This window comes from Lycium barbarum, chromosome 3 (genome assembly GCF_019175385.1).
Source record: "Lycium barbarum isolate Lr01 chromosome 3, ASM1917538v2, whole genome shotgun sequence".
In the NCBI taxonomy this organism is placed as follows: Eukaryota; Viridiplantae; Streptophyta; class Magnoliopsida; order Solanales; family Solanaceae; genus Lycium; species Lycium barbarum.
This window is the reverse complement of record NC_083339.1, coordinates 129590491-129617518: the sequence shown is the minus strand read 5'-3', so window position 1 is coordinate 129617518 and position 27028 is coordinate 129590491. Positions and strand designations below refer to the sequence as shown.

General features: G+C 35.9%; 1 protein-coding gene across 7 annotated transcripts; it reads right to left on the bottom strand.

Moving 5' to 3' along the window:
* Positions 1-4545: 4545 nt before the first annotated feature.
* On the bottom strand, positions 4546-16667 carry LOC132632473 (nuclear transcription factor Y subunit C-1-like). 7 transcript variants are annotated; one of them, XM_060348425.1, is made up of 7 exons: positions 16022-16667; positions 10177-14396; positions 7961-8486; positions 7789-7881; positions 7637-7720; positions 6473-7548; positions 4546-6397 (listed from the first exon to the last, which is right to left on the bottom strand). In XM_060348425.1, the coding sequence occupies exons 1-2, from the start codon at positions 16522-16524 to the stop codon at positions 14393-14395; spliced, it is 507 nt and encodes a 168-aa protein (XP_060204408.1). In that variant the 5' UTR covers positions 16525-16667; the 3' UTR covers positions 4546-6397; positions 6473-7548; positions 7637-7720; positions 7789-7881; positions 7961-8486; positions 10177-14392. The 7 variants fall into 7 exon arrangements, with proteins under 7 accessions (XP_060204408.1, XP_060204409.1, XP_060204404.1 ...); XM_060348426.1 differs by having other exon boundaries at positions 8126-8486; XM_060348421.1 differs by having other exon boundaries at positions 7637-7881.
* Between the last annotated feature and the right edge of the window lie 10361 nt (positions 16668-27028).

Sequence of the window (27028 nt, the reverse complement as noted above, 5' to 3'; positions counted from 1 at the left end):
TGATAATTGTTGACAGCATTTGCATGACGATGAGTGGAAGAGGCCACGCACAAAGTTTTTACCATGAAGCCTTTTAGTTCTGTAATAATATTGGAAGGAGGACAATGAAATTCTTCCTAGGTAACCTCATCCGGTGGGGGCATACTTTTAATGGGCAAACTTTGATGCCGGATCCGGCATAAACTTGTGAAGGAATTATCAAAGTTTTGCCGGACCCGACATACTTATGCCAAGTCTGCCCATAAGGCATAAGTATGCCGTGATCGGCATAAGTTTGGTAATTCCTTAACAAGTTTATGCCGTTGGGGGCATACTTTTAATGGGCAAACTTTTATGCCGGATCCGGCATAAACTTGTGAAGGAATTACCAGAGTTATGCCGGACCCGACATACTTATGCCAAGTCTGCCCATAAGGCATAAGTATGCCGGGTCCTGCATAACTTTGGTAATTCCTTCACAAGTGTATGCCGGTGGGGGCATAGCGAATTCAAACTCTGCCTTGCGAATTTTTTTTAAAATTTTGACTGTATGGGGGTTCGAACCTGGAACCCATGGGGTCTAGCCGAAAGACAAAACTTAAAGATTTCAAATATGAGGGGCAAAATTTAAAGACCACCTCAAAAGAAGGGCAATGCTGCGAATTGCCCCATCATGTTAAGAGTATCTTTGGGCCATTTTAGCCCAACAATATACCTAGAGGGGGTTCATAATAAGATCATTTATGTAGGCACTAAAGATACCTTTTAAAAATTTATGGATAGAGGTAGATAATCAATTTTCGTTGTAGGCATTAATTCTAAATTCTCCATCCTAATCTTTATTGCCTCATATATAGGTAACAAGAACATCACTAGAAGTAGTGAGCCTATCTGTCTTTTCTACATGAGAGTATTTAAAAAAAAATTGAGGAAACAACAAAAACATCTAGTTTCAGAGAAAGCAATATATATTTATAAGTTGATTAAGGAAAAACTATTATAATTACAGTTTTTAAAAGCCTTCAATTTGTGTGTTCGTCATGTTTCTTTGTCTATACTCGGATATCTATCTTTACAAATCAGCCAAGTCAATAAATACCACGAACAATACGTTTTTATATGTTGATTCAATTACATGCGATTGAAAAGAAATTAAAAAAAAATATACCACCTTAATTTACCATTATATTTTTGTTATGAACTTTAATTTTTCTGCCAAATTCTTTCACCTAAACAACCAAATTAACTATTAACCTCTTATACTAAGGTTGCCAAAATTACTTACTGCTAATTAAATGACCTAATAATTTTTTAACTTTTGTGTTCTCGTCAAATTCCCTATGCACGAAATTATGTTGACTAGCCAAGTTTTTTTCTACGCAAACAGTTAGGTTCTTAATCTGCCAATTCCTAATAATTCCGTCTCACTTAATACACAAATGAAAAAAAAGAAGAAGGTGAAGACCTTCATTTAATTTTATCTTTTTTCTGATATTTCTTTTCTTCGTTAAGCTCTACCACATGCAAACTATTACTAGTAGATTGTTGGCCAACTAATTCTCTTTTTAAAATAATATGATTAAGTGGTAATTATTGCGTCCTAATTCGGAAAAAACAATAAAAAAGATAGTGAAACGCCTTTACATTTTCCTCGGGTTAGCTAATACATACTATATTAAGATGGAAAATAATAATACTACTAAAGCAATTAAGAGGATTTTTTTCATGATCCTCATTAGTTTGTTCATATTGTTCTCTTTGCAAGCAATTATGTTAACTAGTTAATAGGAGCAATTAAATTATCTTCATACTAACTCGTTGATCTATTGCTTTGCCTTCTGTGATGGTGATAATTTTAGCTCAACATTTATGTACAAACACATTATTTAATGTAAAAAAGAGTAGTCATTAATTCTATAGTATTTGGATTTCCTTTTTAATTAAACGATTCACTATTTGTTTTTTAAACAATATTTGTGTTCACACCGTCACTAAAGGAGAATAATTGGGTCAATTAAAGAAGCAACTCGATGGACAATACGACTCCCAAAATTATTGCTTCAATTAATGGAGTTGCAAAAACACTTTGATTTAATATTGAAATTTTTACTTGATGTAGTTTCTTCTAAGAGGTAATTATTGATAATATAATAATTACCTTTTAATTTATTTATGTTTAGTAGCTAACGTGGCTTTTGTAATTTGAAACTCCGTTTGACAATTACTATTTTACAAAAACAAAGCCAAAAGATGGCAGTGGGTGTTATTTCTGAAACCTGTGCATATTCAAGCACTTCAAATTCATAAACTATAAGCAAGTTACAAGAGCTACTGAATAACACTACACCAGCCATGCGCACTGAATAGTTTTTATCTAGATTCCCTCTCTGCCAATCTCTCATTAAAATCATATGAAAACATGTCCCCAATACTGGCATACAAATGGAAATTGCAAAGAAGCATAATGTTCACATTGTTATCCTTTTGAAAGTCATATCTATGCAGAGAATTCAATTAATATTTCGCGTTTTCCGTAACATTCAATTCAAGTGTCAACCCTGACCCTACCACACATCAGAAAAAGAAATCTATCAAAACGATACATGTCGATGTTACCTAGTGGAAGATCAGAGTCCAGATATAAAGTCGATTATTTAAATGATGAAACCACAAGATATGTTCATAGTAAGTAGCAAACCGGTCATGCAGAAGGAGATAATAATTTCTGGAACATCGGGTCATTAGTTTTTGGTGTCAAAATGTAGATGTCCCACTATACTTGTATGCACAGAAAGAGAGAGAAATAACTAATTAACATTCCCACGGGAAATGATTGTCGACATTCTAAATGACCAGCAAGGACAAAATTTTGGCAATGCATCATATGAGAGTTTGAGGGTAGACAGCACACTAGAAATGTAAAAGACATTGTACTGATTCCACTTTCCATTGAGTTATGAAAAATACGTCTCTCAGCAAGAGGTCTTTCATGATTTAGATCTTCATTTCGCCTTGAGACCTCCACTTCAGCTATTTCCATCTCATGACTTGACTGGTAAGGAGAGATGTCACACATAGGGTATTTGGAAAAGTCTTGAGGAGTTTATACTTCCTAGCTCACCCGAATGCCAAAAACTAGCATCTTTGGTCATAGTTCCCATGTGAATGCTAAATAATGATTCTTGAGAAGTTACACTCCACTCTGGTGGTTTGCAGACTCTATCTCTAGTAAACACTGAAGAAGGGATCCTATAAGATTTGTTTGCAGAGTTCTCCATTACTTTCGTGGGAGGTGATTCTGTGGTTGACGAATTTCCAGAGCTTGACCTGGAAGAATATGGAGTCGCTTCTGACTGTGACATGGAGGGTGACACCTCATGGTTTAAGGGTTCACTACTCATGGTAGAGCTCCCAGAAACAGGCTTTTTGTTGTCTGAAAACCGTGATTTTTTATCCTTATCAAGTTTGGGTAAGTTATTAGTATTACAGTGTAATAATCAGATTCATAATCAGCCATGCCAAAGGGGTCATTCAGTGTCGAGTCAGGCAATGAATTGCAGGAAGAGTCTGAACTTAAAGTTTGGGAGGATGGACTTTCAACTCCCGTAACAGAAATGGTAGGAGGTGTCCCTGAATTTCCATCAGTTGTGGCAACATGCTTTGGCTCCATAGCTGAAGATGTCTGACTAAATTCATCATGCGAAGTTTCCATACCAAGCCAAAGAATTCAAACCTCTGCTGCCATAGAAACAACTGAAATCAGAGTCAATTCAATGTTCAAGTCGATCAATGAATTACATTTCAAATCAAAGTTTCAGGTATGAATTATCTACATTGAGCTATCTGCTTGACCCTATGCTGGCAACAACAATTTGCATGTGCAAACTTTACTTTTGTGTGTTACTGATTTAGGACAAGGTCGTACCATTTTTGAGGTTACAGTCCATCAAGGCAATCCTGCATTTTAAAACCTGTGCTAAACAAGAGATTTGGACAGCCAAACAGCAAAACCAGAAGAAAAAGCATGTAGTATTGAGCTCTTGTAAGTACGCTTGTGCTATAGAAAACCATTCTTCTGTCTGATTTGTTGCCTGTGGCAATTAAGAGTTGAATTCCTCTACCCTTGCCAAAAAATTTAATCTGGGGAAACTGTTAAACTTTGGCGGAAAGTGTTGGCACCAGGCCTAAGAGTTGCTTTAAGGACTTGCAGGAAAAAAAAAAAAAAAGAACCACACTTCTAGATACAGGTAAATTGATCTATGGATTCAATAAAGAGCCTGCATGCATAGTTGGTTGATCTATGGATTCAATAAAGAGCCTGCATGCAAAGGTGGTTGATCAATGGGCTATCTCCATGCACAATGCAGCAATATAAGAACCAGCAAATAAGAAAATCTACGAAACTGAAGTTAAAAAGGAGAAGAAAAGAGATCATTTGGACTATGGCAGTAAAAGAGAAATGATTAGCATTGAAGTCCCTGTAGCTCACTTCACAAAAATAGCACCGCATAACCCATAAAAGCCACTAAGAAACAGAAAAAGAAAGCAATTATAAACTTAAGATGGTTTAGAAAATTTATTGTCCAAAAGTTACTTGAGAAAAAACTTGAAATATACAGTACGATTCAAGTTCTTTTACAGTATAGTTCATTCTTGATCGGTATACCTATAGAAGCACAAACAACCAAGGCCAAACATTCATTTGGGTGCTGATTCATTGTCTTCAACTACTCTATCATTGGCAATCAAACAAGGTTTTTTTTTGTTTTTTTGGGGTGAGTGGGTGTGGGGGTGTGGGGGTGCGGGGGGGGGGGGGGGGATTGGATGTAGCTAAAACTATTGAAAACAACAAAATTACTTGATCATCAAGCAGCAGCCAAGCTTGTTTCTCTCTTGGCTTCACCTGTACTTGCTTTCTCCTTTTTCTTTCTTGAATATGTCACCATGGGCTTTGTCACATTTTTGTCGCCAACCGCATAGGACTTCTCCTTATCTTTGCTTTCACCACGTCCTTTCTGAGTCTGAAGGATCTGCAGCTTTTCTCTGAGCCTCTATTTGAGCATCTGTCATGACTCTAAGAAGTTCCAAGGGCAGGGCTGCAGGATCCAGCTCCCAGCAACCAGTGGGAGCATTTGGAGCTTTTTGGCCTGTGAGGAAATATGAAATGCTAACGGAACACTGATGTGAAGACTGCCACTTAGACTAATGGAGCAACTGTGACACCTTCCTTCTCAGTGTAGTCTCCAAGCACTTCCACCATATCATAGTTTTGTATCACATCATCCGGATTTAGCTAATGCCATTTAGGAGACCAATGCCTGTACAGAGCCCAAACATCCCCTTTTCTGGGGAAAATTTGGATAACACCTCTAGCCCCTTTCACCCACTAGACCTTGGGGGAGAAAGAATTGAGCGTCTTACTGGTTTCATGCTTGCCAATCCTGAAATCTCCACTGGTCTTGAGGAAGCCAGAACCAACCCAATTCATTGGGCCGAGTTCAGAGTTGTTTTTTGAGTTCAACCAGCTGAATTCCACTTTAAATGGCTTTTTGGATAGCACACTCTCTATGAGAGCATAATAGCGCGGCATGCCATCATCATAGTCATAAGCAGCCCAGACTTGATTACCCTCAAAAGATCTTTCCGTTCTATCCTTGTCAAAATTATGGAAGTCAGGATCAGGAACGGTTATTGACTTAATTTCTGGTTCTAAATCAACAGGTGCAATAAACACAGGAGACTTTTTCTGGTCGCATAATATTCTGGAATCCACCACTGCATCATTAGCAGTTTATCCCTTATCAGATCATTTGTAACTTCAGGAGCAATTTGCTTCTTCTTTTCCACATCCTTTTTCTCCTTACACGAAGTCCCAGAAGCAGCAGCTGCGCTCCATCCTTTAAGCTTCTTGCTAATCACCATCTTAGCCTTTCTCGCCAGCATATTGTGAATTTCTGAATTGGACAACTCCATTGAACTCCTAGGCTTGTTACTTCCACAACGGCAACCCTCTCTGCTCTCAAAACACCAGTCTCATTTCCTGGGCTGCTGGATCCACCTTTTGCAGCCAATTCATTTACCATTCCTTTTCTTTAAGACTTTGACTTCAATTCAGCTATGCGTCTCTCATTTCTTCAGAAAAGCCTCCTGGTTCAGTGCACTCGTAGCAACTTCCGCATGAGCTCTCTTCAAATTCCCACCAGCTGGCTGGCTGGGGTGTGCAGCTTGCCTAAGCTGCACTTCGAAGCTTCATACATCTATTATTTAAAACTTTATAGGTTTTGGGCTGGTAATTTGGATTTTTTCAGCCCTTCGCTTCTCATATACAGGGTCTACTCTTAAGTGTACCGGTAGACTTGATCCACTCATAAACAGCGCTCTGAAAACCTGACATTCTGCATCTTAAGACAACTGAGACCTACAGTTCAAGTAGTCATTAGAGAGGAGGTCCTACATCACAGTTTGCCAACCAAGGACAACCATGAAAGCATACCTTGGGTGCAAGTGAACCTCCAACATCTTCAACACGACGCCTGAGCATGAAAGGCTCAAGAATTTGGTGAAGTCGATGGATAATAACGACCTTCTTCTCAGTCTCAAGTCAGTCATCTTCAGCATTGTGTATTGGACCTTATTTCTGAAAGGGATTAAAGAACCGATCATGAAATGCTATGCGATTATCAAATACTTCTGGAAGTAGTAGATTTAGAAGTGACCATAATTCCTTCAGATCATTCTGCATCAAACACATTTAAACAAATTCTCTTATGTTAATTCATAGGCTAAGGAAGTTAAGACAAGATGGGATAAGAAAGAAAGAGTTCACGCGGTCAAAAGGAAAATAAGCACCCAGTTGTAACCACTAACCAGTGAACCATGTTTAAGATCATATGGCAAAAAAACTCCAGCCAAGGACAAAACTGCGAAGATTCATTTTTTATTGTCTATGTAACTCTGCATAGGCACTACAAAAACAGGACACTTAAAACCTCATGCAGGGGTCTTTCCTTTAGCTGTACTAAGGTCTCGATGATGAATTATGATTGTTAGCAATAATATATTGCTGGACCACAATTTTCCTTCCAAGGAGATTCACAAAGCTATCAAGACTAGAAGCACAGTTACAACCAATTAAATTCCAATGGAGCGGCATGCGACTGAATTCAAAAGATATACCATTCTATATGTGCAAGTTTTAAGACAATTGAGCAACTGGGCTCAGGCTTGAATACTTTTGTTAGCATCCTAAACTAGCATAGCCTAGTTAGAAGTAGGACATAGGCAATAAACTTATGGCAATAATGCAGATCCAAACATAAGCCGAAGAACATAGATCTGAACATAAGCAATGCACAGTGTTTCCATGAGAAGTAAGCGCCTTTGGCATTGATATCTGTCAAGATCACGAACAAGAACTGATTCCCCGTCCTTCATACGTTGCGCTTCATCAATTATTATATGCTCCATCAATTATTATATACTTGCAATGGACTTTTGAAAGTTTAGCATGATCGTACATGATGAACTCGTATGTAGTGACGAGAACATTATATTTCATTGCACAACTTCCTACAAGAAGTAGAAGAATATAGAACATTCAATAGCAAGTTCAATAACTTAAGCCCAGGTAAATTTCATCAGCATGAACGCATCTTACCTGCGAAAATAACTTCGATCTTTGATCCTTCCCACCAACATAGAAAATGCAGGACGCAGATGGAATCCAATTGAGAAACTCATTCTGGAAATATAGAATAAGTACCAAGGGAAACCAGAAAGACACACCATCAACAGCAATTGATTACCAACCTTCTAATTAACTAGAACTGCATTTGGCACAATTATAAGATGTGGTCCATAGTTTTGTTTGAATTCCATCCAGTGAGCAATTAATGCCATAACCTGTTGAGACAAAGAGAATGAAATAAGAAGCATATCACTAAACCACAAGTTACTCATCATCTGGTAAGAAATGTAGTACCTTGAAGTTGGTGTAATAATATGTATTCCCTCTGTTACAAATTTAGCATGTTGTTCGATAATGTTTAACTTTTCTTTCACGCGTTTGACCCGCTTATAGTTATAAGGATCCAACTCACAGGGTAAAGCAGGACACTAAGTTGGATGAAAGGGTAAATATATTCACCTGCAAAGTCTTCCCCAGACCCATCTCATCAGCCAATATACCATTTAGCTTATTATTATCATTATACAAAGAAAGCATCCACTGCAACCCTGAAATCTCCGCTGGTCCAACCCAGTTCATTGGGCCAAGTTCAGAGTTGTTTTTGGAGTTCAACCAGCTGAATTGCACTTTAAATGGCTTTTTAGAGATCACGTTGTGAATTGTAGCATAATAGCGCGGCATGCCATCACCATCATCATAAGCAGCCCAGACTTGATTATCATCAAAAGATTTTGCCGTTCTATCCTTGTCAAAATCATGGAAGTAAGGATCAAGAACAGTCATTGACTTAATTATGGAGAAGAACTGTCTTCTTCAAACCCTAGAATACAAACATTACAAAAATACCAGTCAGCAAAACCACAAATTAAGCGGGAAATAATACCATAAAAGAAAAAAGGGTACTAGTAATGCAAAGTAATAACGACTTGCAAAAGAAAGGCAAGCCGGATTAAGTGTGAAACTATAAGTTTGATTACATTTTTATCGATAACATCAATTAATGCACTATCTGGTTACCACGAACACCAGAAAGCACAAAGGTATTGATATAGCAGAGGAAAACTTACAATAATGTCAATCAATATACCGTTTGATCTATTGAATTAGCTTTATTAGACCTTTCTAAATCTATAACCATGATGCCGTTCCATTTATTGAAATAATTGCTTATCACCTTCTAAATCTAACCATGTTTATTGAGAATCTCCATTTTCTTATTTCCACAAAAATCAAATATATTTCATCAATTTGCCAAATGTAAAGGACTCCGGATAAACGGAAGTAAGAACCGACAGAAATGAGACGAGCTTTCTTAGCTTGTCTACGAATTTCATAAGTTTCGTATTGAGAAACTCCTCAACAATCTTTCCATTTGACAGAAAATAAAAATTGAACTTCACACCAGATCATGAAATATTTAAGAAGCCAAAAACAAAACCAAACTGATGGAGAAGGTGAAAAATAACATTCTCGGTACAATAGGACATAGTAACAACAAGATCAGGACACTCGTTCCAGCCACAAAATATAAGCATCTTCCGTTGAACTTTCTCTCCTATGATGTGCCGAAATCTACAGGAAACTGGTCAAACAATCATGTGAAACCGACAAACTGAATTACCGACATTACAATGGCGCGAAAAGCAATTTACAACATCATTCAAGTTTCTCTCAGAACATAAATAGTAACTGAATATGCTATGAAACCACAGATACATCTCTTCATGCTCATTTCACGCTCGAAGTACCATTTGTACAAATAAAGTTGATTATACAGATTTTTCCTGAGATCTATTTTCATGAACAAGAAAAGCATCAAGCCAAACGAGTTAGGATTGGCTACATTCATTCTCCGTATTAATTATTTTCTCCAAAAATAAAGTAAAATTCGACAGCTGGAATAGACATCCTAATTCATCATTCTTAAACCATTCTAAACTGACAAATAATAGATACCAATTTATGACTCTGAAAATCTACTTCCTTTTACAGAAGTTGCAGAATTTCAGATCAGACACTTCAAAAATGGCACTTTTTTTTTTTTTTTTTTTGTAAAAACTTTCACCGCTAAATCTAGAACAGAATCTCACAATCAAAGCTTCAAAAACAAAAGCATTCATCACTCAAATAGACTTTAAAAAAGTATTAATTAGAAGTATCTATAAAAGATTCTAAAGCGTTGAATTAACATAACAGGACATGATTAATGAATTACTTGATTAAAAAAAAAGGACATGAATTCAGCAAGATAACTAAATCCCTTGAATTCCAAAGTAATCGATAATCAAGACAGATTAAAAAGGGAAAAGGAAGGGTTATATATATATATATATATGAACACAGATATACATATAAACACACAAAAAACACATACACATACATATGTATAACATGTATATATATAAGCCAACGCAGAAATCATCTTCCTCGCAAAAGCAAATGCAGAAAACAGTTACAGGAATCCGAGTGCACGAAAAAAATGCAGAAGCATTTGATTAAAACTAGTATACCTACAAAAGGAAGCAATGGTGAATCACATAGAATGAGTCACTGTTAAATTTCCACCCAAAAAAAATTCTTTCCCCGGTTTCTAGCTATACAGAGTGTTGATCATTCAGAATTTCAACAAACCCTACAGGTATCTGCAATTTTGGCTGGTAAAACCATTTTTTGAAAAAAATAGGAAAAAGGCTTTGTTCTCCCTGAATTTAAAGTAATATTTTCAGGTTTGGCCTGGCCTTCTTTTTTTTGATCTTTTATAGTTTGGGGAGGGGGGTTAGTAGAAGTTAAACCCTTACCATGATTAAGTTTTAACCATAGTTAAATAATCCAACTTTCTGTAATTTGGAGAGAAAAAAATATCTTTGGGATATATGCATTAACTGTAATTTTACTTGCTAAATTTTTTTCCTTATATATTTGTTTGTCTTTGAAATCACATCCTGGGGCAAGTTCTGACTATAATTATATTTCCTTCAATAGATAGGAATTCAGATAGATTTCATCTTAACATCTAAAATCTATTTCAGATTTAGTAAAGAGATAAGGCATAGAAACACGCCTAAACTATGGCAAAATTGTCAACTACACACCTAAACTATGCGAGGGTTCCAACGACCCCTTGAACTTATTTTCTTTCGTATTAGTTACCCCCTTCACTAATTATCCACTAAAGAAAATAAGTTAAAATGCAGCATGTGCAAACACACACTTATTCTAGACCTAAAAAAAGGAGTCATACTGTGTTTTTTTCATTTGTTTCTTTCAAATCCAAACGATCGGATCCTCATCCTCTCTCAAACCCTTTGTCCTCCTTTCACTGTTACAATCTCCATTCCTTTTAATTTATTTGTCTGAAACACTTCATTGAAATGTCGCTCTTCATTACCCTTTTGAGAGAGGACGAGGGTCCAATCATTTGGGTTTGAAAGAATCAAATTAAAAAAGACATTGAAATCCCTTTTTTAGTTTTGAATAAGCACGTGTTTGCTTATGCTGCGTTTTAGCTTATTTGTTATGCTGCATTTTAACTTATTTTCTTTACTAGGTAATTAGTGCAGGGGTAAATAATAGGAAAAAAAATAAGTTCAAGGGAGGTCATAGGATATGTAGTTGGCAATTCGCTATAGTTTAGGTGTATTTCTGTGCCTTATCCCTTTAGTAAACTTAGTAACTTTCTTATTAAAGGAAAGCAAGTAAATATGGAAAAACATCTACGTTGAAGATATTTATTTTGGTTTTTTGGTGAAGGTGCAAATACTAATATTCAGATCACCATCTACTAACTTCCTTTCCTTTTTAGAATATCAAATTAAAAATACTACTATTTATGCAATTTTTCTTTTTCCTCCTTTTTCAAGAATGCGTTCATGGTGATTAGGAGAATAAAATTTAACCATGTTTCTACCGAGTAATGGTTAGACCGACTTTGTAGCATGGGCGGAGTGCTGGCCAGCATGAACTCGCATATCCAGAAGATGAGAATTGCCGAAATGAGGATGCTAAGATGGATGTGTGGGCTTACTAGGGGAGATATGATCTGAAATGAAGATATTCGGGACAAGGTGGGAGTGGCCTCCGTGGCGGACAAAATGCGGGGCGCGAGGCTAAGATGGTTTGGACATGTCAAGAGAGATGCACAGACGCTCTGGTGAGAAGGTATGAGAGGCTGGCGATGGAGGGTCTGAAGAGAGTTGAAGGTAGGCCGAAGAAGTATTGGGGAGAGGTGATCAGTCAAGACTCAGGACATGAGAAGTCTTCAGCTTACCGAGGACATTACCTTAGATAGGAGGGTGTGCTGGGTGAAGATTAGAGTATAAGGCTAGTAGTAAGTTGATACGCGTCTTACTTTTCCTTAACGATGGTATTATTTGCGTCTTTTATTATTTTCGCATTTCTTATTCTTAGTTTTCTACTACAACTTGTTGTCTCTTCTGCTTCGGTTTCCTTACTATCTTGTTGTTGTTACTGTGTATGTTTCCATAAATGTTGTGTTTATGCTTTATTTGACTCGAGGTTCTATCGGAAATAGCCTTTTTACGTGTACAAGGTAGGAGTAAGGTCTGTGTACACACTACCCTCCCCAGACTTCACTTGTGGGATTACACTGGGTATGTTGTTGTCAGAGAATAAAATTTAATAAATTAGTTTTTGGGTTATATAAATTAACTGTAATTTTCCTTGCTAATTTTTTTCCTTATATTTTCTTCTTTCTTTTAGATCACATCGTCAGAAAAGTTTTCAACTTCTGACTATAATTATACTTCCTTGAATAGATAGATTCATATTAGATTTCACCTTAATATGATAATATCTAAAATCTATTTCAGATTTAGTAAATTTAGTAGCCTTTATTTTTTTGTATGTTTTTGTTGACCGATATATTCATCTGGAGCCGACCCTTTTGGGCCAACCGCAGCCTTCTAAACTCGGGGATGATGGGCTCACCCTTCTACCCATCTCCACTTAAATACTAGAGTTATTCGCTTGGCGCGGGGGTCGAACCTCTGACCTAAGACACAAGTCCCTCATCCTTTGCCAATTGAACTTACCCCTAGGGGCATAAACTTAGTATCTTTCTTTTTAGAAGAAAGCAAGTAAATATGGGGAAAAAAAATAGCCTTGCAGATAATTCTCTTTGTTTTTTGGTGAAGGTGCAAATACAAATATTCAGATCACCATCTACTAACTCCCTTTTCTTTTGGAATATCAAATTGAAAATACTATTTATGAAGTTTTTCTTTTTCCTCCTTTTTCCAGAATGAAGTCCTTAGTTTTCATTTACCTTAACTTTTCCAGCTGTCTTAGTGACAATGAAGTTAGTACTGAGTTGAAGATTAAGAATCTGGTGTAAAGTTTTAATGACTGATATATGATTTAGCCATGTTTTGCTACTGCTGTGAAAAGAGAGTTGTATTACTCGATGCTTTTGCACCAAAGATTTAAGGTCTTAGACTACAAATCTGCAGAAAAAATGAGCTCTGATTTAGTGTCTTCTGATTAACCAAAGCTGGAAGGAACATTGTATCTGAGTGAAAACCAGTGTTCTCTGTAATAATGTGCATAGTAATTTATGCTTAGAGAACTTCTTCACTCAGATACTGTCCAAAAACAGAACTCTAACTATCAGTTACAACTTGTTATCTTTATCTGATTCTTTCCAGCCTGTGCGATCACATACAGACAAACTATTGTGTCTTTTCGCAAAACCTCCTAAAATGCCGAAAGTTAAAGCTATTATCTCTTTACATTCACTGACAAATGACTGAAGCAGACAAGACTTGTAAGGAAGAGAAGGAACAAATGCATTCTCCATTTCTTCAAACAGCTTGCAGCAGGGCGTGTTGTTTTCTATATTCTTTAAAGTGCTCTAAATAGAGAACCATGTTCTAGGCATATTTATTAAGTACAGCAATAGCTGCTCTATTGTCCATTTAAGAGAAGAAAACCCATTTGACAGGGTTTCTGCTGGATGAAGATGGAAGTTTCCACTAGTTGCTAAACCAGTGTAATGCAAAAAGTGAACTTTCTGCAACTAATATGCAAAGCATTCAAATAGAAAGTAGTTATGTGAGATATGGAAACAATGTGCTGCTATTAATTATTAAGAGGGAACGTTATGTTCCTTTACAATCGTGATAAGTAGTGGGACATAATCCCTCCTTCTTCCATTTTCTTCCCCTTCCTCTTCATTCAAATAGATTTACCCTAAAGAAAAGAGGGATCAAGAGAGGGGAAAAAATAAAGGAGGATTTCGAGAGTTTAATCTACTCCTCTATGAGATAAAATTGACTAATATTCAATTACTTCAGGAAGAGATTGAAGTAACCTAATTCAATTACTAGGCTACACTCTTTGGTGCCCACTAGGTTTACTAGTCATCCCACTGCCGATAACTCTTGGTGGATCCACCATCCAAGTATAGCACAAGGACAATAGTCAAAACACTATAGCGCAGAAAGAGAACTAATTAAAGTAACATACAGAATTGTTATGCAGGTCGAAAGGTCAGTTTATAATAATACTGAAAACCAGAACTCCATAAGCATTCGGATAAACTACACAGTTTTAGACAGACAAGACAACGACTAAAGGATTAGTCATTACACTTAAGCCAGTATCCATGGACAGTACCAATAAGCGTTCACATTTGAGAGGACCTGTAGCATTAGTAACTAATAGCATTTTTGTGCCAATAAACATCCGGATCAGCGGCGAACATGATCCTTAACTGCAGCAAAATCAAACAGAAAAATTATTACAAAAAAATTAATGATTGAACCATATGAATGAGAAACCAGATTCTTGTATCCTCAAACAGAACCATAGAAACTACAGCAAACAAGTACTAAATAGAATAATTAGCTGCTTAGCCTAGCAAGTAAAACATCATCAAGAAACTGCAACCATAAATAGAACTGCGGGGTAAGAAAAAAACAATTTAGACACTACATATTTAACGTTAGCAATCATAGGTCATCTAAGAACTAAGATGCCAACATCAAACCAGACAAATCAAGACATGCCAAACCAAAAATGGGTGAAACAATATGAGTACAACCGGATTCATGCATATGAATAGCTCATTAATTATGAGAGTCTAAACCAAAAAAAAGAGGGAAGGGATAAATAGGGCAAGTGTAGATAGAGGTTGTTACAATGATAAGTTCAGCATCAAAGAAAGAAAGCACAACGTTGGTGGCAAAGTCACCATGAACTGGCTAGACTATAAACAAGACATATCAGATTTTCACCAGTCCAAATGTGATGTTTGCTGAGATATTTGGCAACCTAAACAGCATTCACGTTTATGCTGCTAACACGTGATTTTTGGCATTTGCAACTCAACATACTTTAACTAAAATAACATTTCTAAGAATGACGGTCGTCCGAGCCAATATTCACCAGGTACCTCCTAAATTAACATTTATACTGTACACTTTAGTTATCTATAGGGATATGTTGAGCATAATAAATATTACAAATAATTTAGTTGACAAAATATTGTGTTTATTGGGATCTCATTTATCAACATCAGAGAGTATTTTTTTCATGGTTGACTGCTTGTCCTTGTTCTGAGGGTCTACCGGTAACAACCTCTCTACCCTCAAAAAGGTAGGGGTAAGGTCTGCGTACATCGTACCCTCCCTAGAACCCACTTGTGGGATTTCACTGGGCATGTTGTTGTACCAAAAGAGAACATAGTTGTTATAGAGGGGTAATTTTACAAAGAGCGAATTGTTATAAAGATGGTTGTTGTTGGTATAGCTAAAAAGTTGTTATAGAGGGGTGATATATAACATAAAAAATCGGTTCTGAGAAAAACTTGGCTTTTATAGTGAGGTGCTCTTGTATAAGGATGTTGTTATAGATAGGTCTGATTGTATATAGAGAAAGTAGTTGACGCGCTAATAACTGTTCACGCAAAAAGCGCCAAATATCTGGTACCATAGCTGCCCTGGTTTCTCTTTCTTGGCATTTACGCAAACAACATAAAAATGACATAAAGGGAGAAAAGAAATGGTTATAGCTAGCCAAATCCTACTATCCTAGTTCTTCGGACTTGCTGTGGATTTACTTTCCTATAAGACATACTCTGAATTAGTAATGAATTTATTCCCACTTTACCAAACGAGATTTAAACCCAAAAATAGCTGCTACTACTATGTGAGATAGTGAAATTAAAACAAAGAACAAAAAATGCAGTTTTTAACAAACAAATACAATCTCAACTGCTCATCAACAGAGTAAAGTCACGTTACCACCTTTCAGGAAAATGAAAAAGGCAATTCCATATGACAAAATTTGATTTTATAACCGTAGCTTACCCAAATCTTAAGGGAATGACAAAGTTACCTTTGATCATCAAGATTACCCTGTCCACTAGCAGCCTGGCAGACGGACTGGCACGCCTGCGATGGTGGAGGCTGAACGTACATTGAAGGATCAACAGCAGGCTGGAGCATTGCCCCTTCCTCGTGAATAACGTCAAAAAGGAAGTCAAAAGTGTCATCCTGAGCAATCGCCGTCTCGATGTCGCTCTTCTGAAGAATCCGGTGGTTGTTTTCCTCTGCGCGAAGCCAAGAACGAATGGTGAGTTCCAGAATGAAGAGCTCACATGCTTTTGCAAGAAATATGGGTGCTTCAGCAGAGATCATATTCATACGCACATCCTCGTCAGATTTCATGACTTTCTTGATACGGGCAAGGGGAAGTTGTTGGTTTTTGAAGTCGTTAACGTTCTCAATTTCTTGTCGCTGGTAGTTCCAAAACATCTCAAGCTGCTCCTCCTGTTTATCAAGGAGAGAGTCGTAAGATTCCTCAGCCGCAGCTGCCGATTGATCAGGGTTGTTTTCCATTGCGTTTTAGACGGGGTGGTGGCGAACGAACACAGAAATGGGACAACACTTGTTGTAGCTGTGCTGTGCTCTATATATACAGATCAGAAAACACTAATTACTGATTTTCTAAATCTATAATTTTGGATTTTGAGCAAACCATCAAAATGGTCCTTAACTAAGGGGTTGGATTATTTTAGTCCTTCAATTATATCATGTAATTGAAATACTCCTTAATATATAGAAAAAGTATTCATTTTAGTCTATATATATATATATATATCATGTAATTAAAATAGTACTTAATGTATAGAAATAATAGTTCTTTTAGTCCTTCATGTATACCATGTAATCAAAATAGTCCTTAATATATGATCATTATAGTCCTAAACCTTAAGGGGTCGTTTGGTTTAAGGTATAAGGTGGGTTATCCCAGCACTAATTTTTATACCATGTTTGGTATAAGGTATAAATTAGTGCTGGAATAAATTTATACCTTGTACCAAACATGGTATAAAAATTAATGCTGGGATAACCCAGCTTATACCTTCTTAACCCACTTATACTGGGATTATTTTATACCATCTTTTAGATGGTATAAAATAATCCCAATAGATGGGATAAATTAGTCCCGGGATTGTAATCCCGGGACTAATGAGTCCTTAAACCAAACGACCCCTAAAAGTAATAGTACAAGTCAAAAGTCTGTGAAGTTTAACCAGCCACTCACGTGAAGGAAGTAAAAACTACCCTTTTCCTTTCGCTATCATTGTGTGCTTCTGCAACAATGGAGTATAACATTTTTCTTACTTTCCTTATAACATAGTTTTCGTTGTTACCTGAAGTAGTTTCTCTACCTCTCAAAGTAGGAGTAAGAAATGCGTACACTCTATTCTTTCCAGACTCATTTTATGGGATTGCACTTGCTATGTTATTGTTGTTTTGTAGTTTCCGTACTTGCCAAAAGTTACAATTAATTTACGGTTGCAAAGGAAGAACATACATTGATTATTGGTACAAGAGTTTGCATTAAAGGTAGCAAAAGTTAGCTTTCTTCTCATTAAATAGGTTTTGATTTCACTCCAGTTTTTTATGTTTTTATGTGGCCCACGTGAGTTGGTGGTTAAACGTAATCGATTTTTTTACTTACACCAGTACTTTTAAGGTTCAGGACTAAAATGATCACTTTTTTTTATACATTTCGATTGTGTGGTATATATGAAGGACTAAAATGATTACTCTTTCTATACATTAATGACTATTTTAATTTCATGGTATAGATGACGTATTAAAATAATCACTTTTTTCTATACATTAAAGATTCTTTCGATTGCGGGGTATGTATAAAGAGTCTGGAACCAAAATGCCCCCAAAAAAACCATTTTGAACCAAAATACCCCAACAAAAAAAATGTTACAAAAGTACCTTTAGCGTAGTAAAATACTGCGCTATAGCACTTCAAGGAGACGGAGCTGTTAAGTGCTATAGTTACTGCGCTATACAAATGTTTCTCTCACCTATAGCACATTATTTTACTGCGCTATAGGACTCTTTCTCTCACCTATAGCGTAGTAAAATACTGCCCTATATGACCCAACTAAAATCCCGTTGGGTTCTACCACTGGTCCCTCCAGTGGCAAAAAAAAAAATGAAAAACGCCATTGGAGGCGATACCAAGGTGGTCCCCACATCCAAAAAACGTCGTTTTCTATTAAATTTCGTCCGGAAAGTTTAGATTCTCGGTATATTCAAGTCAAGGAGCAAGATTCTAAGTTCGAAAAGCGGTGTACAACTCGATTAAAATAACTCTACAAAAAATCTTCGATTAAGGTTTTCTACTATGAACTTTTGTTATTATTTTGTTATATACATTATATTCTAAGCATGCTTAACATTTAATCCTTGCTATTTTTCAAAATAAAAAAAATCATTTTTTTGTTTTTGCTCTTGTTCGGACTGGGCAGTGGCTTTTGCCACTGTTCCAATTTTTTTTTTTTGTTTAATTCATTATTTGTTAAATGTTTATGAATTTTTAATTTGTTAAATTTTTATGAATTGTTAATTTGTTATATGTTTATGAGTTGTTAATTTGTTAATTATTTATGAATTGTTAATGAATTATTATTTTGTTAATTGATTATTTGTTAAATATTGATTATGAATTTATTAGTTGTTAAATATTGTTTATGAATTGAAAGAAGTTGATTGGTAATGAATTATTATGTTGTTAACACTTTGTTTGGATGATTGTTATGTATTGTTTTGACATTTATCGTATTGTGTTGTATTGTATAGGATCAAATCAGTGGTTACATAAAATATGACCTTTCGTCGTTACATAACAATAAAATTAAAGTAACAATCAAAGCAAACATTTTATTTAAACTAACAACATAATATAATACAATAGGTAACAACCATCCAAACAAGTTGTAAATGATTACGAAATGTTAGTCTATGTAACTAGATGGCCTATGCCCGTGCTGCGCACGGGCCCAACACTTTAGATTATAGTGTATCTATGTGTATGTAGTTGTGTTTGAATAGTGATAATATATATATATATATATATAACACGATTAATATAACATTGTAATTTGTACTCCGTATCTAAAACTTTATTATATTCGTGTTTGTTACTAATACAAAGTCGGCAAAATTTATTAATACTTTTTAAAAGAGAAGACTTGTTTAAAAGGAAACTATTTTCCTCTCTTTGACATAAAACAATAGCAATATTTAAGCATCAGTTGATACTTTTAATTTTAATTCGATTAATTTAAAGGTGTAAAATACTTATTATTTTTTATCAAATTTTGATTTACATAATTCTAATTTAAATTATTAAATTAATTTTACATCTTTAAAATAAAACAAAGTAGAAATTTATTTTCTATTTAACTGAAGTAATACTGTTTTTTAATTTTTGGTAAATAATCTCGGTTTAGCTCATTTTACTTGTCATGCTGTTTTTTGTATGATTTTTTAAGGAAACGTCAATTAGAATTATAATTTGACTAATTTATCTTATTTATTATTTGATCTTCATTTGATATTAATCTCTTTTCACATTTATTAGAGTAAGAATAAAAATGTAAATTATATCTTATTTTAAAATATAAATATTTTAAATATATTTATTTTAATAAACATAATAAATAAATGACATGGCGGAATAGCAAATACAACAGTTAAATATCTAGATTAGATATCAGGCTAATATAAGAAAAGAAAGGAAATTGTATGTATTTGGCTACTTAACCTTTTGAAGAAAAGCAATAATATGGGGTCCATATTTTTTGTTGTGCAATAATTTTATTTGCTCCCACTAATGGGTTGATACGCATGTGGCAATGAATCCACTATTATTGACTTGATGGGGAAACTTTGGGAATGACATGAATATTGTTTGGATTTTTAATATACGGGGTGCATGTTTTTTTTTTTTTTACATTGCTTGTTTTTTTAATAAAGGGTTTACTTTTTTTTTTCCATGAGTTTGGAGAGAGCGGGTCCACTTTTTTATGAGTTTGGAGAGGGTGAGGTCCACTTTTTTCCCTTTTTTTGTAAATATTGCTTGGTGATTTTAGTATGGGGTCCACCTTTTTTTTTTTAAGAGTGACGAAGCATGGGTAAACCGATGCTTCTATATAGTAGAAAAATAGAAATATAATAAAGTATTTCTATCTACATTTTTTTGCCCTTAAATAAAAAAGTGGGACCAAAGGACGGACGATGATCTTGCTTATAAACTGGCTCTTCTATATAGTAGTAAAATATAAGTATTTTAAGTATATTTATTTTAGTAAACATAACAAATAAATAACATGGCAGAATAACAAATACGACGGTTCAATATCCAGATTACATCTCAGGCTAATATAAAAAAAGAAAGAAAATTGTATGGTTTGACTACTTAACCTTTTGAAGAAAAGCAATAATATGGGGTCTATGTTTTTTTGCTGTACAATAATTTCATTTGCTCCCACTATTGAGTTGATACACATGTGGTAATTAATCCATCATTATTGATTTAATGAGATACTTTGGAAATTACATGAATATTGTTTGCTGTACAATAATTTCACATCTACTTTTCTTTTTTTTTTCCCGTGACTTTGGAGATGGTGGGTTCCACTTTTTTTTTTTTTTAATATTGGTTTGTGTTTGATATGGGGCCCACACTTTGTTTTTTAAATGAACTGACGACTGATGACGAAAAAGTAGTCAACCGGCTCTTCTATATAGTTAATAACATTATAGTTTGTACTCCATATCTAAAACTTTATTATATTAGTGTTTACTATGAATACAAAGTTTGCACTTTTTTTTTACATTTTTTTTTAAATATGGGATTCACTTTTTTTTTTTTATATTGCTTGATTTTGTTAATATGAGATCCGCTTTATTTTACCGTGAGTTTGGAGAAGGTGGGTTCCACTTTTTATTTTTTTATTTTTTATGTTGCTTTATGTTGTTTAGTATGGGGTCCACCCTTTATGGGGTGCACTTTTTTTTTTTGGACATTATTAGTTTATACTATTTTTATGCATATAATATATATACATATACTATGTTCAAAACACGATTAATATAACATTATAATTTGTGCTCCGTATCTAAAACTTTATTATATTAGTGTTTGCTATGAATACAAAGTCTGCACTTTTTTTTTAACATTATATTTTTTTTAATATGGGGTTCACTTTTTTTTTTTTTTTGATATTGCTTGATTTTGATAATATGGGGTCCACTTTTTTTCCCATGAGTTTGGAGATGGTGAGTTCCGCTTTTTTTTCTTCCTTTTTTTTATTGCTCGGTGTTATTTAGTATGGGGCCCACCTTTTTTTTAAGGGACAACGGACAACGAAGCATGGGTCTAAACCCATGATTTATATAGTTTCTTCTTTTTTTTTAATATTTTTTTTTATATTGCTTGGTGTTGTTTAGTATGGGGCCCAACATTTTGGACATTATTAGTTTGCACTATTTTTATGCATATAATATATATACATATACTATGTTCAAAACACGATTAATATAACATTGTAGTTTGTGCTTCGTATCTAAAACTTTATTATATTAGTTTTTGCTACGAATACAAAGTCTGCACTTTTTTTTTGACATTGTTTGTTTTTTAATATGGGATTCACTTTTTTTTTATATTGCTTGATTTTTTTAATATGGGGTCCACCTTTTTTTTCCCCGTGAGTTTGGAGATGGTGGGTTTCACTTTTTTTAAAAAAAATATTGGTTGGTGCTTTTTTTTTAATTTTTTAATATTGGTTGGTGTTTAATATGGGGACCACACTTTTTTTTTAAATGCTTAACGGACGACGAAGCATGGGTTGAGATCCATGCTTCTATATAGTAGTTATATATATATATTATGTTCAAAACACGATTAATATAACATTGTAGTTTGTGCTCCGTATCTAAAACTTTATTATATTAGTATTTGCTACGAATACAAAGTCTGCACTTTTTTTTTGACATTGTTTATTTTTTTAATATGGGATTCACTTTTTTTTTTATATTGCTTGATTTTGTTAATATGGGGTCCACCTTTTTTTTCCCGTGAGTTTGAAGATGGTGGGTTCCACTTTTTTTACTTCTTTTTTTTTAAAATACTGGTTGGTGCTTTTTTTATTTTTTAATATTGGTTGGTGTTTAATATGGAGACCACACTTTTTTTTTAAATGCTTAACGGACGACGAAGCATGAGTTGAGATCCATGCTTCTATATAGTAGTTATATATATATATATATATATATATATATATATATATATACTATTTTCAAAACACGATTAATATAACATTGTAGTTTGTGCTCCGTATCTAAAACTTTATTATATTAGTGTTTGCTACAAATACAAAGTCTGCACTTTTTTTTTGACATTGTTTATTTTTTTAATATGGGATTCACTTTTTTTTATATTGCTTGATTTTGTTAATATGGGGTCCACCTTTTTTTTCCGTGAGTTTGGAGATGGTGGGTTCCACTTTTTTTACTTTTTTTTTTAAAAATATTGGTTGGTGTTTAATATGGGGATCACACTTGTTTTTTTTAAATGCTTAACGGACGACGAAGCATGGGTTGACAGCCATGCTTCTATATAGTAGTTATATATATATATATATACTATTTTCAAAACACGATTAATATAACATTGTAGTTTGTGCTCCGTATCTAAAACTTTATTATATTAGTGTTTGCTACGAATACAAAGTCTGCACTTTTTTTTTTTTTTTTTACATTGCTTGTTTTTTTAATATGGAATTCACTTATTTTTTTATATTGCTTAATTTTTTGTTAATATGAGGTCCACCTTTTTTTCCCGTGAGTTTGGAGATGGTGGGTTCCACTTTTTTTTACTTTTTTTTTTAAAATATTGGTTGGTGTTTTTTTTTAAATTTTTTAATATTGATTAGTGTTTAATACGGGGATCACATTTTTTTTTTATGGGGGAGGACTGACGACGATGTGTGGGGGAGGACTGACGACGATGCTTTGGCTACTCTATAGAAACTCACGTTTCTATATAGTAGTAATTTTAAAAGAGTGAATATATATGTTAAATAAAAAAAGATTATCTTAAAAAGAATAGTTAAAGTTCTTCTTTTCATAAATACATAAGCTAACGAAAAAAATGCAAAGTTTGTAGGAAAATATGTGGTCGACGAATATTACTGCTGAATTTCGATTCCCAAACTAATTAACTTAACAAGTCTTTGCCATCACATTATTCAAAAGCAATTAACTTAAAAATCTTTGTCATCACATATGTGTCCTTACTATCACATATTAAATTTACTGCATATCCCATGTTAATTATTCACAAGATATAATACTACATAATTCACATATTCCCTACAAATTATTAATTAGTTAATATAATTTATCTTTCATTTCAAGAATAATGACTAATTTAGTTTGTACAGACCGGGCTTTTTCATGGATCCGAATGTTCCCCCTGGGCCCGATGTTCCCCCGGCGCCCGATGTCACCCGAGGCCCGATGATCACCCGGGTCCCGCTGTTCACCCGAGTCCCGCTGATAGATCAGTATTGTCTTTGCAAGACAATCATAGGTCATAGTTATTATGGGCCGGTACTATAGGGATATCTACTAGGCTCCGTCCCCGTAGGCGGCAGAGAGCGTGGGCTCTTTTACGTGAGCACCCCCCACACCCTCGCGTGTTGGAGATATTGTTTCGGGGCGGCATCTACTGTTGCGTGTCCGTTGGTCGGGTACAGCATGATTGGGCGCTCATCACAGCCATGGTTGAGCGGTGAAGGCCAGAGACACATACCTTCCATCTTCGCACTGGTGAGGCCACGATTACACTTCAGGATGTGGAGGTCCTCTTTGGATTGCGGGTAGATGGAAAGCCACTATACACTCGGTACGAGCCTCCTCCTGGTCAGACGTGGGTGACAGAGTTGACTAGGCTCACCCACTTCGTGCCTGATGCCGCGGCCTAAATATCGGGACAGAGTCGGGTTCAGCTTAGTGCACTTTGCACTTATTTGGAGGGTCTGGATCCGGTTGTAGATGGCACCCCGCAGGACGATGTTGATCGTCATGCCCGTTTGTACCTGCTTATTATATTCGGGGGCATTTTTTTCTCGAACTCATCAGGTGCCTTTGTCAGTTTACGTTATTTGGTTTTCTTGGAGCATCTGGACCGCTTGGGAGACTACAGCTGGGGCGGTGCTGTTTTGGCGTATCTTTACAGATGCCTGTGCCGAGCGTCTATTGGTACTGTCAGAGATATGTGTGGATTTTTTGCTCTTCTCCAGGTAATATTTTAAGTGTGCGTTCCTTTAATGTAAACAAACCTCTTGAAAGGACGACTAAAAAATCGTATTTTCTAATATCGCTTACAGTTATGGGCGTGGGAGAGGATGCTGCCTTTTCAGCCCGTACCTAGGCATCACCTCGATATTGACATGCCTTATGCGAGGAGGTGGACGGCGGGTTTTGACCGGGATGTGGATACGTACCACAGTATTCTTCCATTCCGGGACCAGCTTGATCACATGACGGACGATGCGGTAAAACTATTTAAATTTACATTAATAATTTAATAAACGTCTTTTCTACTTGGTGATCACTGATTTGTATTTATATGTTAGGCAGCTATTTATATGGACGCCGTACGCTGCTATATTAGATGGTTTGCCGCCCTTCTGTAGGGCAGGTCAGGGGGTTTGGAGGTCGCGGTGTCCATTGATACACCTGGACATCGTAGAGGATCACATGCCCGAGCGTGTCATACGGCAGTTTGGGACAGAGTATACCCCCTGATGTCCGTCATGAGCTTCGACACTACCAGCGGGACGATCGGGCTACCGTTGATGATGATTTTTTGGCTTTCATGGATGTCCAGCTCCACCGTTGGGAGAACAGGTTGGACACTTTAGCGGTGGTCGGCCAGTTGACTCCCATTGAGCATTACATGCGCTGGTATCATCAGATCACACGCCAATTGATCGGCAACCCAGCTTTGCGTCCCCCTAGGGATGTAGGATACTCAGCACTCGCGGGGCAGTACGAGGCATTGGTAAGTTTATCGTATTTAGATTTATTTAATTGCATTAATTGTTACGTTTTAAAAATAAACTTTTTTTTCTTTCTGTTAAACACAAATGCAGCTGGTGGCCGTACAACGTTTACGCATCTTGGGGTTAGAGTATATGCCTTACCCTGGGCTTGCGGGGCTTGCCGCGGAGATGGTACGGATATCCGAGGATGGTATCCGGCAGGCAGGCGAGATTAGACACATGGCGGAGCCTGTTCCAGAGGCTGAGTATCAGGTAGCACTGGGAGGAGGACCGGGTGCTCCCAGAGGAGGAGGTCGTGCTGCCGTAGGACGCCGTGCGCGTAGAGGACGCGGCGCTGCTGCTAGAGGTCCTGGTGGTGGAGGACACCATCTGGTAGATGAGGTGGATGACGCCGATCCCATTCCAGAGGGCGTTCACGGTCTAGTCCATCCACAGCCGTTCCAGGCCGGTGGCAGCTCACCTGGGGACTCACCTACGTTTACGCCGGCGCTCTTATTTGCTGAGATACCTGGGTCTTCATCACAGCCGAGCCAGAATGCATACATGGAGGAGCGTGATAACGTTGATTGGGCGGCGTTACGCGTTTCATTAGCTGATGAGCGGCCTTTGAGGAATTTAGAGGGAGCCAGGATTCTTGACTTCGATGAGTTTTTGATCCCGGTTAGTATTTGAAATACTTATTTGTTCCTTTAAAATTATTTATTTTAAATATATATATATGTTACTCATTATTTAGTAATATTTTATATTTTAGGATTCGGCGCCAGCGGGTCCACCAGAACCACCCACTCAGACATTTTCTCATGGGCCTGCCGAGCCAGCGATGTCTTCCCATGTGACTGTCGAGCCACATGTAAGCTTTTTATTAAAATTAGTTTTATTCAATATAAGATCAATATTTAACATACATATTTGATTATTTAAAGTACTTATTTAAATATGTATGTTACTTATTATTTCATATTTTTCATATTTTAGGATTCGGCGCCAGTGGGTCCACAGGAGCTACCCATTCAGGAGCATGCTCATCAGTCTGCCGAGGCAGAGGTGTCTTCTCATGAGACTACCGAGGCGCATGTAAGTTTTTTACTTAAAACTAATTTTATTCAATGTAAGGTAAATATTTATTTAATTTTTATAACCTTTACTTGGACTTCGAACAACATCTTGTCCAGGAGACTACCTCATATTCACCACCACACTCATCTCAGGAGCCTACTCAGGCGCCCGTTGACACACATGTTTGATTAAATAAATATCGTTAATGTATTCAATATAAATAAGAAATGGTACTAATATTTATATACTTTTCAGGTTCATCCTTCGGCGCCTGCGGTGGCGACTCCCGACGAGGAAGAGGTCGAGTTTCCAGACCCAGCTCAGCCTGAGGTTCTAAGCGTGCCAGCGGGACTAGATCCCAAGAAGAAGCATGTTCTAGTTAAGGGCGCAAAGGCTAGGGGAAGAGGAGATGATCATGACTTGGAGCGCCCGGTTATTAAGAGGAAAAAGGGCGATGGAGATGATGGCGAGGGCGGTGGGGATGGTATGAGCTTTAGGCCTAGGGATAGTCTCCGGCATACTACATGTGGGACCCATCCTCGACAGTGTATATACATTAGTGTTGTACAATTTATCGTAACTATTATCTATTTTTTGCATATTTATAAATATTATCTTAGTCTTTATTATTGTTTATAGTTTCACATCCTAAATTGATAATAAAAAAAAAACGTGACACATTCGAAATAAACTTAAGCATTAATTTAAAAATAAGACGAAACCCTAAAAGATAAATAACTTAAAGCTAATGACTACAAGTCTTCAAACAAAAAAGGACTTCGAGCACTTTTCAACTACTAAAACGACAATCCGCAGTATTGCGTATTCTTGATGTGTTGAGCCTATTTTATTAATTGTACAAATATAACTAGAGTTCTATATAAAATATTAAAATT